Source organism: Macrotis lagotis, chromosome 1 (assembly GCF_037893015.1).
Source record: "Macrotis lagotis isolate mMagLag1 chromosome 1, bilby.v1.9.chrom.fasta, whole genome shotgun sequence".
Taxonomy (NCBI): Eukaryota; Metazoa; Chordata; class Mammalia; order Peramelemorphia; family Peramelidae; genus Macrotis; species Macrotis lagotis.
In genome coordinates this window covers 698,913,337-698,930,541 of record NC_133658.1, presented here as the reverse complement: position 1 = coordinate 698,930,541, position 17,205 = coordinate 698,913,337, and the positions used below count along the sequence as shown (strand labels likewise).

Here is a 17,205-nt window from a genome sequence, read left to right as displayed (position 1 = left end):
TCAGCTAAGTGCCTGGAACATTATAGATACTTAATAAATGTTTATTGATTGATTGTCCAGGTTGTGAAAATGGCCTGGAGCTGACTGAAGGTAAAAAAATTAAATATCAACATTGTTTTGAGAAAGAGCTGATCATACTTTAAGACAGTATGAAAGTATATTATTTGTACATAGGCTATTTTGTTTTTCTAATTTTTTTCTTATGTATTAGAAAGTGAAATTACTTTATATATGTAAGTATTTTTATTTATTATCCTTATATGTACTGAAATACAAAACTCTGTTTAATTTGAAGATTGAAAAGAATAAAGCAAAAATATTTCTAACCAAAATCTTTTGAGTTGAAATAAAATTGTCACTAAATTTTCAATTTTTAAAATTGTTAATTTCCATTTATTAATTTCACTGTTTTAAAATTCCTATTAATTTAATGAAAATTGTTATTAAAACATTAACCTAATGTTTTCATGCTGCTTGTTTTTGATCTCAACAATTACAACAAAAAGCAACTTCACTGTTTTGTTAGTTTTTAGTTAAGATTTATATCAACTCTGCAAAAGTCCTAGCTAGTAATTCCCAGATGGGCTGACCCATTTGAAAATAGATAGGTATCTGCATATGGCCCTTAGCACTACTGTATAAATATTTGTGACAACATGATTTAAAATGTAAGCTCTCAGAAAGCAGAGATACAAATTGCATTTATTAATTATAGTTGGCTTCATACCCTGTGGACACTCAACAAACATTCAAAGAAAATAATGGATGCTGTTATCACTGAATATTGAATTATTTCTCTTGAATAAATTTATTTATATTTGATTCTGAAAAATAAAAGTTGTCTACTCTAGTAGATAATTTTGATCTCAAGGTGGATGAAAGATAATTTCATTCACCAAAACTCAAACAGCATAATTAAATCATTTCCTCCCAGCCTCTGAATTGGTACATATACTTTTATTCTAAAACCAACATTTTAGCTAGGTTTGTAAACTTGTGAATTTGGAGCTGCAAGGCACTAAAGTTGATTCAATATTTGTACTATGTCTGACCCCCAATATTGTGAGTCCTAGGAGAAGGGGTCTGCTGGGCTGTCTAAGGAGGGAGGAATCTCCTGCCCAATAACTCTTCTCAGAATCCCTGTGATTAAGAGTTTGGGTCTTCAATCCTTTCCCTGGTTACTATTCCCAAATCCTTCATATTTATCCATGACTACTAGTCCTTACTGGATCCCTAAGTGAACTCTCTTTCCTCCATCTCATTTTCAGTGAGGAGATAACATAATTTTGTGGGAAAATACACTGATTCTTGAGTTGGAAAAGCTGGATTCAGATTCTATCTCTGATATTCATTAACTACATGATCTTGGATAAGTCATATTACCTCTTTAGGCCTTAAGTTTTCTCATCTGTAAAATGGCCTCTTGTCAACTCTTAATCTATGATTTTTTTGCATCCCTTATTCTATTGTTGACAAGCTACCCTTCATATTAGACCTCTTCCTATCATGCTCTTATATCATAGGCCAGGAGGAATAAGAGGGAGTAGATATTCTTTTTCTTTCTCCTTGCCTTTTCCAGGCTTTCCTTTACCATCATCCAAGTGACTTTTCCTCCCTTCAGTTTCACTTGATCCAGTGATAGAAGCCTATCTAGATTTTATTGGGTAGCTAGGTTGTCAAGCGGATAAAATATTTCCAAGTTAAAATCTGACCTCAGACACTTCCTAGCTGTAAGACTGGTGTGGCACTTAACTCCAGTTCTTTATTCATAAAATGAGCTGAAGAAGGAAATGGCAAATCCAATATCTTTTCCAAGAAAATTTCAAATGGGGGTCACAAAGAGTTGGGCATGATGAAAAAAAAACCCCTCAATAACAAAGTTCTGGTTTCTGGTGACTAGTTGCTACCCTCCCCTAAACCATCTTCCTTTCCTTCTCAAGTAGTTGAGTACCAGACTCTTAGTATTTCTCTCCATTAACAACCTTTATACTTGGAGTTTTCTATTGACATATTGACATATCTCCAAATATCCTTGCTTTTTAAGTTTACCAACCTTCTCATCACTTATGATCTTAATTCCTCAGTTGCACACATGGGTGATCAGACCCTAGATTTGTCACCATTCACAAATATTCTTCTGTCATAAAATAACTCTTTGACCAAAACCTTCTGTCTTTTCAGTTCCCTCAAGAACTTATCCAGGTCAGCTTTACACTGTATTCCACCTCTTGTCTAACTATGCTATTTCAGCTCATCTCTTTCTAAACTCCAGACTTGAATTACTCCCATGATCTGTTTTCTACACATTTCTATGTACTCATGCTCCTAGATGACAACATAAAATTGTGTTGATTTGTTCCATTTCTGAATTTGTTTTATCTAATTTCATATGGGCTCTTACAGCTCTCATCAATCCTTGTACTCTTCCTTGAATAACTTTACATAGCTCTACTTACAGCATCTTTTCTAGACCTTCTCTCCTCCTCAAGCTATTTTTACCTCTCCTCTTGCCTTCACCTTTCCTCTCCTTCTCAATATAGGCCACTGAAAAATATGGAGGTTCCAGGGTGGCTAGGTGGTGCAGTGGATGAGTACCTGAGTTCAAATCCGGCCTCAGACACCTAATAATTACCCAGCTGTGTGGCCTTGGGCAAGCCACTTAACCTCATTGCCTTGCAAAAACAAAACCTTAAAAAAAAAGAAAAATATGGAGGTTCTAACAAGTTCCTTCCCAGTTCCATACATCTATTCACACAAATACTATCCCCATTTCTTCTTTGCTTCAGTCTTAGATGATGATGTGACTTTTTTTCAGCATGCTCTTTTCATTTAACCCCTTTCTCCTTAATTTTCATTTCCCCCCGTCTGCTTCCCCTCTCTTGGTGCTTACGAATGTCCTTATCTCCCCTATCTTTAAGAAACTTTGTCTTGTCTCACATATTTCTTTAAGCTACCATCTTGTATCTTTACACTCTTTCATAGCTAAAGTCTTATTAAATCTCTGAATCCATTAACAATTACATTAAGAAATGTTATAGGTTTTGCAACTTGACATTTCTATTTTTAAACCCTAAACCCGACTCTCTATCAATAGTTTTGTGATATGATTTAAAGAATACTGAAAGCCCCTTCAACTTTAGCACATCTCTACTGGCTTACTATAGTTCTTAATATCAAGGTCACTCCCCTGAGAAGAAAAGAGGGTTACCCTAGGCTGTTCCCTGACAGGAAGCATTAACATATTTGTCATGTCAGTAACAAGTATTTCTGTCTTATTTTTTATTTAATTTTTTTATCAGTCAAGGTCCACCGTCATCCCCTAACTGAGAACACAAGAAAACCAAAATCTATTATAAATATAGTCAATCAAAAAATTTCCATATTGGTTGTGTCTAAAAAAAAGTTTATATCATTCTTCAATCTGAGATTTTTACCTCTTTATTAAGGAAGTAGGTAGCAAGTAGTTTTCTGTAATTAAGGTTAGTTATTACATTGATGAGTTCAATACAATAGTATTTCATCATATTTATGCATCATAACTTGTTCATCTATTCATTCCCCTATTTAGGGAAACAGTCAGATTCTCATTCTTTGACACTTCAAAAAGAACTAGAAAGATTTTTATACCTCCTTGGAGTTTGTTTTTCTTAGGACTAATCCCTCCCTCCCTTAATCTACTTCTTTCTCTAATTCTCCTTTCCTCTCTTCTCCCTGTTTCCCTATAGAGTAAAATAGATTTCTATAGCCAACTCTCTTTGTGTGAATCTCTCTCTCTCTCTCTCTCTCTCTCTCTCTCTCTCTCTCTCTCTCTCTCTCTCTCTCTGTGTGTGTGTGTGTGTGTGTGTGTACATTCTTCCCTCTTTGACCAGTTTAGATGAGAGTGAGGTTCAAATGTCAGACACTTCCCTTCATCCTTTGCTTCATATTTTTATAGATTTCTCCTTGTATACCCTGATTATGTGAGCTCATTTTCTCTATTTCATCCTCCCCCACTGAATTCTCTTCCCCCTGATTTTTACATTTTTTCCTGAAGATATTCAATGCATAAAAGATCTACTATCAGGCTTGTTAGATTCCTTCTATGAACCCCGATGAAGATACAGTTCAGAGGAAAACATGTATCCTATTTCTATATTTGAATGTAAGCAGTTTATCCTTGTTTATTCCTTTATTATTTATTCATTTTTTACCTCTTAATGTTTCTCTTTATTCATGTGTTTCAATTTCAGAGTTTCTCCACAGTTCTTGTCTTTTCATTAAAACTGACTCCTCCATTTCAGTAAAGGTTCATTTATTACCCCATTTGTCTTCTGGAATATCATATTGTAGTGGTGGCTGCTAAAGCATGTATGATCCTTATGACTCCTTGATACTTGAATTTTTCATTTCTGGCTGTTTAAAGTATAATTACTTAGATCTGGAAACTGAAGTTTTGCTATGATGCTTTCTTTGAGGAGGTCATTGTTGTACTTCTGGTTCTAAGAGATCTGGGTGATTTTCTTTTCAGATTTTTTGAAATACAAGTATTGGTCTTAAAAAAGTTATTTTTGATTATGGTGTTCAGATAGTTCAATTAATCTTAATTTTCCCCCTTAATCTGTTTTCCAGGTCAGTTTTTTTGCTATGAGATACCTTATATTTTCTTCTATTTTTTTCAAGTGTTTTGGTTGAAAGTCATTGTATTCTAGTTAGTTCATTTTAATTTTCAGGGAGCTTGATGTTGGGGCAAAGTTTTGTACTTTTTGTGATAAATTGTTAATTCATTAGCTCTAATAATCTTCCATTCCCCCCCACTCTTTTCATTTATTTGAAAAAACTTTTTTCAGTTCTTTTAAAATGCTTGCTTGTTCTCTTCTAAGAATTCTAATTGAATTTGTGCCCAAGTTGTATTTTGCTCTGACATAGCTCATAGATGTTTTAGATTCATTCTCTTCTGAATTTGTGTCTTGATAGATCATTATTGTGGAGCTCCCATTTTTAATTGCCAATTCTCTCAGACTACTTCCTGACTTTGAACTTGATATTAAGGTTCAGTTAAGCCACAAGAAAGTCTAGGCTGGTCCTATTGTTGCTTCTTTTGAATATTGAGTGTTTCAGGTCTCAGAGACCTACAAGCTCTCAGTGCTCCCAAAATGCTGTGATCTAGGACAAAGTCTAATTGTCTCCTGTTCTGAACTCTGCAAGTTCTTGACCTGGGTTTGCATCTTTATGAGATTAGACTCCTTCTGGACTGCTTTTCTTTACCATCTGGAAAGCTCCATTGCTACAGAGAGGTAGAATTGTAGACTCCCTTTTGGTTTGGAATTCCTGCCTTGGTTAATCCTTTGCAGTTTGAAATAAAATTAAATTGAATGACTTTGTATATAAGGGTCTCCTATCTATCAATCAATAAACATTTGTTAAGCACTCTAAGTATTATGTAATGGTGAGGATACAAAGAAGAACAAATTATTTCCTGGTTTTAAGGAGTTCAAAGTCTATTGGATAGATAAAATATAAATTATTATATATATGAATAAGATATATATATATATATACATATATATATATATACAGAATAAATTTGGAATAATCTTATAGGAAGATTAAGGAAAACTGAGAAGGGCTTCACCAAGGGAAACTTTCACTGTTAACAGGCAGTACATGGGTGAAGATGCACCAAAGGAGTCAGAAAAAGATCAGACATATAGACAGGGGAAGAACCAAGAAAAATCAATACATGAAATCAGAGAAAAGGGTATCAAGGAGAAGAGAGTGATTGACTCTCTCAAAGGCTGAAAAGAAGTAAAAAACAGTGAGAAATGAAAGTAGATCCTTATATTTGGCAATTAAGAGATCTTTAATAACTTTGGAGAAAGTTGAATAATGAAAGTTAAATAATGATTGAAAAAATTTAAGAAGAGAGGAGAAAGTGGAAGCTTGCTTTAGTCTCAACAAAGATATTGGACTATAGGTTCTGAGGAAGGATGAATCAAGTAAGAGTTTTTTGAGGATGTAGGAGTCATGAGCATGTTCATAAGGAGTAGAAACACAGAAGCTATTAAATATTAGTGAGAGAATATGGATGATAAAAGGAACAATCTTCTGGAGAAGATGGGATGAAATAGACTCACCTGGGATTGTTGTGGCAAGGAAAAAGACCATTTTTTCATGTGAATAGCAATTTATGAGGATATATTTAGAAAGTATCTGAATGATATGAAGCATATGATGGAAGAAGAGGAAGATTTTAGTGAATACTCTCAATATCAGTAAAATATGAGGCAAGGTTCTCCCCTGAAAAGGGAGGAGAGGGAGAGCTCTGGGAACTTTAAGAAAGAATGAAAAATGTTTGGAGTAAGGATAAAGATTTGGGTGATGTCAGTGGAATGCTGAATTTTTTGGTGAGGCATAAAGATTTGTCTTGCTATAGTGAGGGCTCAGTTAAGATTGTGGAGCAAAAATTTGAGATGAACTCATCATAGTTTCATATTTTTTTTCCATTTTCATTCATTAGTGCATGAATAAAATCAAAGGCAGTAGATGTAAATACTCCAATGCTGGGGTTTGGAAGGGCAAAATCTTCTATAGTAAAGGAATAAGGGACCCAAGAGAAGAGAACAGTGTAAGGATGAATATATTCACCAGGGTTTCAAGATGTGGGAGAGAAGAGAATTTAGCTAGTGCAGGAATGACCCGCAAAAGACCTGAGGGAAGTCATGGTGAGGATGAGTAACAGGATTCAAAATTATAATGCAAAAGAAAAGGTAGAATGACAATAGATTGTGATTGAATAAAGGAATTTCAGAGTTTATGAACATGGACATTGTACATTTGTGCGTGATCGAACCATTAAGGATGTGACAATCTCTATATATAGTTTGGGTGAAGTGGAAAAATAGATCCAAGATATTGGGTGAATTGAGGCACTGGGCATTTGGAGTATTTTAGAAGGTCTCAATATGTATATTGAAGTCACTTTCTATGAAAGCAGTAATGAGAGAGGAGAGGAGAAGAAAACTGTGAGCCAGGCATTGAATTCAATGAAGAAGGAAGGAGAATATCCTTGAGGATTGAAAATAGAAACCAGAATCCTGATTGGGTGATAAATATGTACTGAATGAAAAAAGAGGAGAGGGTACTGAGTCATGGTAGAAGAAGGAGAGCTTGGAAGTGGCAATGGCGAAAATTGAGTGTTTCAACTTTTCCCACCATGGCTAGTGAGTCTGAATGAATGAGTGAAAATATAACCTGTGCTAAAAAGGATAACCAGAAAAGTCATGCCATCAGTTAGTGCAAGAAAAGAAAATGTTTGAAATGAAATCTAATTTGTTACCTATGAAACTAGCATTTCAGAGGGCCAATCAAATGGTTGGGAATGTTAGTGTGGGAGATTTGGCGGAGGGGGCTTAGGTTGACAGAATAAGGTAGCAATTGGTAGCAGAAGGGAAACAGGATTTTAAGAATGGCAACCAGGGGTGTCTAGGTGGCATAGTGGATAGAGCACTAGCCCTGGAGTCAGGAGTACCTGAGTTCAAATCTGGCCTCAGACACTTAATAATTACCTAGCTGTGTGGCCTTGGACAAGCCACTTAACCCCATTTACCTTGCAAAAATTCTTAAAAAAAAGAATGGCAACCAGACATTCAGAATCCTTGGGATTGTTGAGGCAAAAAAGGAATGCTTTGTTGTAGTTAGGGCACAATTGAGATTGTGCATTTTCATTAACCCAGTCAATAAAATTTCATAATTTTCTTCAGTTTCATTCAAATGCGTATGGGGACTGGAAGTTAATTATTGAAAAGTGAACCCCAGGTATGTTATCTGGGGCATACTGAAGCCAGCTCTAGCAAGCTCAGAATCAATTGTTAAATTTTCAGTGTAATCATTTATTCTTCAGAAATCAAAAAATTCTTCAAAGAGAGGCTTGATTGATTTTTTTTTCTTGATTCTGTAGACCTTAGAAAATGATGGAAAAAATTCAGATTAAACTTGAGTGTTATGCATCTCCCCTCAGCTGATATTTACAGGGATCCATCATTGAGTGGAGTTAGCTCAAGACTTGGAAAACCTGGGGTTGGGCAAAGAGTTTTCAGACAGGGTTAAGGTAGTCCTTGAGGAAATGTAAAAGGTCACAGAAGGTGCCTGCCTAGAACTGGATTAAAAGGCAAGGCAGACCCAGGGCATAATGCATGAACAGACTAGAACAAATTGTTCTGGTTGAGCTATTTTAATGATCTTTTCTTGGAGTTAACCTTAAAGAATTTTCAAATTCTACTGAGGGAGAAAAAGAAAAGGGCTCACAGAAGGTGAAGTAAGCTGTGGGAAAGATTCCAGAAGTCCATCATTACTTACTCATGCTGCTACTAGAGTGCTTTCTTGGGGCATTGAAGAAAAGGAAATTTTTTTTAAAGTAGTGGATCATCATTGTGGAAATTTTGTGGTAGTAGAATTCTTATCAGCTGATAATCAGAATATGCTAAGAGAAAGTTTGTGGGGATCATCTTGACCAATTCTACCATTTTACAGAATAGGAAACTGAAGGTCAGAGAAATGAATGACTGTTCAAAGTCATGCTGATAATAAAGGGAAGAGATGAAATTTGAGCCTAGGTCCTCCAATACCAAGTCTTGTGATCTTTTCCTCTATGACATATTGCCATATCAACATTTCAATTTTGTTTCAAGTTAGTCACAACTACTTCTGCCTTCTATTCCTGAACCAACTCTATAGCTGTATATCCCATAAGATATTTTTGTTGCTATTATCACAGTTTTGTCATTGATAATTTTGTTTCTCCAGCAGTGCTGTACATATAATATTGGGTTAATAAAAATCTTACCTTTTATTGATAAAATCACCAGTAAGTATATATAAATGTAATTAACATGTTAGACAAAATAAAAATTCATGGCACATTCTTTCAATTGAGATTTCATTTATATTGTTATAAGGTTAAAACAATACCCATGGGTAATAATGAAGATTTTTGAGGAAAAGTTGACTCAGCAATTCAGTTTTTTGTAAAGGTCTATTAACCTATTTCATCTATTTCTGTCTACTTTTGATTTATTTGTTAATTTTTCTATTTAACTGAAATAAATTATTTTATAAGCATTTACAATTGTCCCTTCCACTGTCCTCTTTCCTAATGAACATAAAAGAAATACAAAAGTCTCATTATAATTATGTGTAGCCTAACAAAACAAATTTAGTCATGTCCCCAAATATGTCTCTCTCTCTACATTTTGAGTTCATCATTTCTCTGGCAAAAAGTCAACAACTCACTGTTAATAATAACAACAAAATCTTACAAATCTTGCCATGATTAAGCTAGGTGAGCAAATATTATATATTTTATTGACTACCTAGAATAGCTAGGTTGCATAAAATATGAATTCAATTGGAGTCAATGAAAGACCAGAGATAGAATCTTAACTCAGGCACATTATCTGAGAGACCTTTGTTAATTCATAGCCTCTGTTGACCTTTCTATCCTAATCTATAAAATAGGAATAATTATATAGGATTCATATTATTTTGGTTGTCATATAAATTTGTAAACTTTATTGTAATGCATTGTGTTAGTTTTTCATTATTGTTATTTCTAGACATATCTTAGAATCACTTATTCAAGAAGTCAACATTTTTTAAATTAAGATCTTAATTCTGTTGAGACACTGTGCTAGGCATTAGAGATAATAAATTGCATGATGCCTGGAATGGGTTGGTGCTTAATTAATGTTTAGTGATTAATTAATTGAAGCAATCCCTACTCACAAAAAGCTTCATTCAAATGGGAAAGAAGGACATTTTTTACAGATGAAATAACATCTATGCTTTATCTTAGTTGCCTTTGATTATTCAGATAATGTTGGAGAATCACTGAAACATAAAATTTAATAGTAATAATAATAATAATAATTAAAAACAGTTGCAAAGTATGGATTATTTAGTTTACATATATTATCTTATTGTCTAAATTTTACACAAGACAAAAATGAGGTCTAGTTCAGTGATTTTTCTGGAGTTATACAGCTTATCTAAGATGAAATTTCAATTCGGGTCTTCTTGCCTCCAACCAAATTTAGAGCTCTATCCATTAAACCAATTTGCCTCCAAAAGATAGAATGACATTGAATTTTGAGAAGTCATTGGTCAAATTTTTCCCTAAGCCAAACCATATGCCAATAAGTAAATTCATGGCATTATTAACATTTACATTAGCTACTTTATATGGCTAAATAAAATCTCACTACATTGTATAGTGGGGTATAAAGTTTTTTCCAAAGAAATTTAAACTCCCTGAGAGTAGAAATTATTCCACTTTTGTCTTTATATTTATCTGCTCCTGGAAGAGTGTCATAAATATGATGGGAACTTTATTCAATATTTGTTGGATTTTTAAAACAATTTGTAATATCATAATCATAACATTGGCATGAATAAAGATTTAGTATTACTGGGAAAAAGAAATGAAAAACATTGTTGTCTTAATTACCAGTAGTAATGACAATACATCCAAGTGTGGATGTATGACTATCATTGGAGAGGATACCTGATCTTATGAGTTTGACCTACATTCCTTTTCTTTAAGAATGTGGCCTTCCATTTTATCCTGTCTAGTGAAGCAAGTAAATCCATATAGAAAGATGAATATGACACTAATGCATGGAAAGAGATAGCAATAGTTTGTATTGAGAAGACAATACAAAAAGTAAGAATTTTGGGGGGGGAAAAAAGAATCTGAGAGAGAAAAAGAGATGAGGGAGAGAGAGAGAATGAGAGAGAGAGAGAGAGAGAGAGAGAGAGAGAGAGGGGGATGGGGGAGGGAGAGGAGTGGGAGGGGGGAGATACACACACATACACACACACATATACAGACACAGTCCTTCATTGCTAAAATCTTATTTAATTTTTCCTGATGGTTTTTATTTGTTCTAAATGCAGTGAAAGTGGGCAATATTTGGAGATTTAATCTTTCTTACCCTCTGAGACAAGCCCTTAAACTATACCTGATGAATAAACATCCAGAAATTTATGATAACGATGACCTCAGCTTTAGAAAAATGCATATAAGTATTTCATGAAAGGAAATCTATTTGGATGAAAGAGGGGAAAAAAATCCCTCAAGATGTTATTAAAGTTTTCCAGTGATCGCATACACATTTGTACACAAACACAAACAAATACACACATACATACAAAACTGACCATGAAGAGATAGACCTGCTTATTCAAGTAGATAGTTATAGTTTAGAGACATCAGTGGTCCTTTAGCTTTGATTTATTCAAAAAAGGGCAGTATCTGTAGTGCCTCATGTCTAAAACTTTAGAAAAAAATCCTTGTAGATGCATTAGGTTGTAGATGCATTTTTGGCACTATGATGCAGATGTTTTTTAAACTTAACCAAGTAACATTCAATGCCTATCAGTTTTAATTAAATATTAAAAATGACCAAAGAAGAGGGCAGCTAGGTGGCACAGTGAATAGAGCACTGGCCCTGGAGTCAGTAAAACCTGAGTTCAAATGAGGCCTCAGACATTTTATAATTACCTAGCTGTGTGACCTTGGGCAAGTCAATTAACCCCATTGCCTTGCAACCCCCCCTGCAAAAAAAAAAAAAACTGACTGAAGAATCAGATGAGCAACCAGACAATGATTTACCACATTTATTTTAGTAGAAGTTCCTACCTAATTTTAAATTAAAGCATAATTCAAAGCATATCAGCTCCCATTGCAAAGTGGAAAAGTCCATGTCAAAGTCATGAACCAAATATTCTTAGGGAAAGGGGTGAGTCTAGGAAGATATATAGATTGTCAAGCTGGAAACCTTAAGAAATGATTGCCTAAATATTTGTTCTTATTCTATACAGGATATGAGGATTTAAAGTAGGGAGATATGTTAAAGTTATTACCATGGTTTTCCCTTACCTTCTTTCTTGTAGGCTCTTCAATGACCTAATAATTGTGGGGAGGAAGCTAGGCTAGCAGTTTCACCCCATTTACTGATTTAATCTAATTAAGATTGAGTCAGATATATCTGAAAAATATAAAAAGTAATTTCCCACAAAATACAGAATTGTTTCATGTCTAATTTGTAAATAATGGGAATATCATATTCCTACATTTGATTTTGTGAATGCCTATTAAATGCTAATGCATCTATTTTAGTACTCAACATGAAGCTAAATTTTAGAACATGAAGAAAATCTTTTGCAAAAAAAAGATTTCGTCTCCCTGCCCCCTATACTACTTAGCAAGGTCCTCACTATATCCTCATGCAGGAAATTAGTTCTTTTTTGGACCTCTGACATCATGTCATTTCTATGATTCCAAGTATATCATTGTCATCTTATTCTGAAAAAATATTATTCTGTATTAGGTGACCAATAAAATGGATGGCTGTTTGTCACATAATTATATCTATTTTAATTGCTCTTTTGTGTAAGTAGTAAAGAAGTTTAAACTATACATTATGTTATTTCATATGGAAAAGCATGACCACAGACCCATTTTTCCATTTTTGTACTGTTTACTTTGTACTGTTTGTACTTTTTACTGATACAAAACTATAAAGATTGATATGAGGTTATTTTCTATCAACATTCAGACACATATTACATCTTATAGGTATATATATATATATATATATATATATATATATATATATATACCTACCCAGATCTGTTAGAATTACCTCTTTGCTTTCTTCAATATCTGATTCACTGCTGAAGTCTTCTGTATTTAAATTTTCAAAGTCAGATTCTCCTACAGCAATTGGTACTGTTACCGTGAGGCTGGGGTTGTTTATGAATGACATGTAATCACTTTCATCAATTATGTATTTTTCCACACTGCTGCCTGTCCCTATTCCACTTGTAGTCCCATTAGCATCTTTCAGATAATCAAGATCTTTTCCTGCTTCTGTTGTATGATTGGACATGCAGCTGTCTTTCTTGTTGTTAAGATCATCAAGTGGTTTGATTTCATCTAAAACCTTCTGTTTTCTGACAAAGGCCTGCTGAATGAATTCGTATATTTTTCTTTTCACATAAGCTACTCCTCGATGCATTCGATCCACAGCAATCTGGAGGTTGTTCATTTCGTTATCATCATCTGTAGCAGCAAGGTTGTCCGCACTAAATGAACTCAGTAGTAAGGCCAGAAATAGATTTAACACCTTTAAAAGATAACAAATAGATAAATTATAATTCTTTGAGTAGTTGCAAAGCCAAAACTAGAACTTAAAAAATTTTTCGCCTAGTAACACTTCCCTCTCTGCCATGAAACTCAACACTTGAATAAGATGCATTGTAATTCAGTAGAAAGAGTAGGGATTGGGTATTAGATGGTCTGGATTTTAATCCTGACTGCAAATAATGACTTGTAAGTCTTTTGATACTTTGACAAATTTGAGATATTTCTGATTTTAATACTCTGGTACTAATGGCATGTGGTCTACACTTGTAATTTTTTTAGGAGTTTGCAAGGGAAATGGAGTTAAGTGGCTTGCCCAAGGCCATATACTTGTAATTTTTTGAATTTATTTTTTTTTCTTTCCGGGGCCTGCGAGTTAAACTATGTAGGAAATTTTCTGGTGAAGAACTATCTTCTAACAATTGCATAGAAATCATGGTTATGACTTCTGTTAATTTTTTTTCCTTTTTAAAACCAATCTTTTCTTTCCTTTTTGAAATCTTTCTTTGAGATGTTTTGAAAAACTGAACCCGGAGTGTTCTTAAAATTATTCTACCTTTAACATAGGTTTACTCTGCATATATTTCGAATTACTCTTCCTGACTTCATCTTCTTAAAAGTCATTTTGACTTCCTTATTTCCTGAGTTAAGTAAGGAGTTTCTGGAGTCTAAATTTAATGATTTTGTTTCCATTGATGATGAGTATCACATGGTATTGAAACAGTATGCAAATCTATTCCTTTTAATTTCAATTTGGAATCCTCATTCCTGTTTCACTTAATACTCTCAGGATATTAAAAATTAAATTATTAATTTTTATTATTAATTTAATGCTATTAATTAATTAATATATATTTATATAATTAATTAATAATTAAAAATTAAAAATACTGCATTGGAACATTTTATGGATCAAATTGTTTCCCACTATTACCTAATAACATTTATCCAAAACAATTTAAAACAAAAATGTTCATGGATGTCACCATATAAAATAATCTCCAAGCTACATAGAATGAAGAGCTTCCAAAATAGAGACCTAACAAATGAAGTCAAAATTAAGTGGAGAGAGAAGGAGGTTTCTATGGTCTTGTCCTGTATTAGATCAAGGATGCTCCTAGTGTGTCTGTAGAAGATGAACTCATATTCTAACACTTTTATTCAACTACAGAAAAAGTTATTTTATCCATCTGAGCCTCAATCAAACAGCAAACATAAAAGAATTAGAATAATGATTTATTATTAAAATACTATTAATCTATCTGAACTCTATCAAACAAGATAAGAAAAATAAAGTAATAACACTAACATGTTTGTATAATGCTGTAAGGTTTACTGGACCCAGATGAGAATACTATAAAGACTGATTAGATCTGAGAAGAGTACTTCACTCTTTCCAGGGCTCCAGAAGGAATCTGATTCCACCTGGGAAGACTTAATCTGTATCCACCATCTTTCCTGACTTCATACTTGGGTATGATCTCTCAATTAAACTGACTTGCCTTACTGTACTGTTGTGTACTACATGCTTCCTTTTATTCAGTCTTAATGTCTTGAGGCTTCCTATTTCTTCAGTAAAACAGATCTTGGCCATCTAATGAAACCTATATCTGAACATACCTAACAAGTAGTCATTCATCCTTTATTTAAGAGCTCCTCTATTTTTCAAGGAAATTCTTTCTACTTTTTGGATAATTAATTTTTTGTAGAAATTTTTTCCATACAACAAACCTAAAGTTTTTTTTCCTTTTTAACTTCCATTCATGTTTCTTAAATCTGCCCTCTGGGACTAATTGGAACAACCCAGCAAATACTTCAACTATTTAAATATGCCTCTCATGTTCTCCCTAAATCTTTTCTTCATCAGACAAAACATTCTCATTCCATCAATAATTCTCATTTGCTTGAACTCAAGAACATTCACTATTTTGATTGTCCTCTAAATGCTTTCCAATTTCTTCATGTCCTTCCTTAATTGTCAATTGGTCAGCAAGCACTCAGTAAGCATCTACTATGTTTTAGGGACTGTGCTGGGATCAAAGAAAGGAATAACCTGTTTCTTTGCTCAAGGAATTTCTATTCCACCATAAATATACAATATAAATGCAGAGTAGATGGAAGTTTATTACAATGAGGAAGGTAAAAGGCACTGGTTGGGTTACCATTTTGACCTGTGTCTTGAAAGAAGCCAGAGAAACAAAGACATAAAAGAAAGAGAAAACTTAGGCAATGGAACCAGTGTAAAGACACAAAGATGAGTTAGTTGTGTGATATGTGAGGATCAGCAAATAGAACAGAACAGTTTGATAGAGTGATGAAAGGAAGTAGAGTAGTAGAGTTGTGTGTGTGTGTGTGTGTGTGTGTGTGTGTGTGTGTGAAAGGAAGTGAAGTATAAGAAGACTGGAAATGTAGGAAGAAATCATGTTGTGAAGAACCTTAAATGTAGAGTCAAGGACTTTTTATTTAATCACAGAAATTACTGGGGAGTCACTTAAGCTTGTTGAATAGTCAGTTTATTTATGAGGCAGTATGGAGTTGTGTACAAAATAATGAATTTGGAGTCAGGAAGTCTGGGTTCAATTTCTACCTCAGACACTTGTAAGCTATATAAAGTAGGCAAATAATTGAGTGTCTCTGATCCTCAGTTTCTTTGTATGTAAAATAAAGTATTGTACTCAAAGGTCTCTAATGTCTCTTTTGGCTCCAAATTATACATGGTCATCTCTGTACCTTAGAAAAGTCACTCTGGCAGGTGAGTGGGTCACAGTGGAATAGACTTAAGGTAGGGAAAACAATTTTAAGATTATTGTAATAGTCTGGATTATGGGTGATGAAGGCCTGTGAGAGGTGGGTGCTGTATAAGTAGGGAAAGACATAAACACATATTGTGAAGGTAAAAACCACAAAATTGGATACCTGGGGTGAATGAGTATGAAGAGTTAAGGATGACACCCAGGTTGGAAGCCTGGGTATCTGAAAAAGAAAGGAATAAGCATTTATTAAGAATGCTGTTCTTATAGGCCAGGTGCTGTGCTAAGAATTTGACAAATTCTATCTTACTTAATCACCACAACTGTGAGAAGTAGATGTTATGATTTCCTCCATTTTACAGTTGAGGAAACTAAGGGAGATAAAATTCCAGTTGTCACACAGTAAGTTAAATAGTAAGGGGAGATTAGTGGAACTTTCATATAGAAAATTTTGAAAAGGGATGTTTGGAGAGAATGATACTGTTATTTTGGAAATTTTGAATTTGATATGTATATCGCTTAAAATGTCGAAAAATTAGTTGTCATTTCAGGACTGTAGTGCAGGAGAGATTAGGACTGAATATGTAAATCTGAGAATCATCTGAAGAGAGATATGATAGTTGAACTCATGGGACCTTATGAGAAAACTAAATAGTAAAGTATGAATGGACAAATGAAGAAGACACAGGACAAAGCCTTGGGGGACACCCACAGTTAGTAGGTATGACATGGATGAAGATTCAGCAAAGGAAATTGAGAAGGATCAGTCAGAAAGGAAAGAGGAGAAATAGGAGAGCACAGTGTCATGAAACCTTAAAAGAGGGAAGAGAATATCCAAGAGGAGAAAAAGTGATCAACAGCTCTAATTCTACAGAGTGGTCAAGAAGACTGTGGATTTTTTTTTTTTAAAGCTCTTCAATTCTGCAATTAAGACAAAATTGGTAAGTTTGGAGAAGGTAATTTCAGTTGAAGTATGATGCTGAAAGTCAGATTTCATAGAGTTTAGAAAAGAAAGAGACCAAGGAAAGTGTAGGTAATAAACATGGAGGGCTTTCTTAAGGAGTTTAGCCAAGAAAGGTGGGAGACATAAAGGATAATACTTAGCAGAAATGTCAGAAAAAATGAGTTTTTTTTTTAGTTTTTCCCTAGGCAATGGGGCTAAGTGGCTTACCCAAGGCCACACAGCTAGGTAACTATTAAGTGTCTGAGGCTAGATTTGAACTCAGGTACTCCTGACTCCAGTGCTGGTGCTCTATCCACTGTGCCACCTAGCTT

At 34.0% G+C, this 17,205-nt stretch overlaps 1 protein-coding gene and 1 long non-coding RNA gene across 2 annotated transcripts in view; one reads left to right on the top strand and one right to left on the bottom strand.

The window, feature by feature from the left end:
* LOC141507809 (sodium channel protein type 1 subunit alpha-like) overlaps positions 1–17,205 on the bottom strand; it is a 226,923-nt gene that overhangs the window by 49,609 nt on the left and 160,109 nt on the right. Inside the window, exon 17 of the mRNA XM_074215801.1 lies at positions 12,681–13,163. Within this exon, the coding sequence (XP_074071902.1) occupies positions 12,681–13,163 (483 nt within the window). The remainder of the gene's footprint in view (positions 1–12,680; positions 13,164–17,205) is intronic.
* LOC141507810 (uncharacterized) overlaps positions 1–17,205 on the top strand; it is a 107,515-nt gene that overhangs the window by 69,033 nt on the left and 21,277 nt on the right. The window lies entirely within an intron of this gene.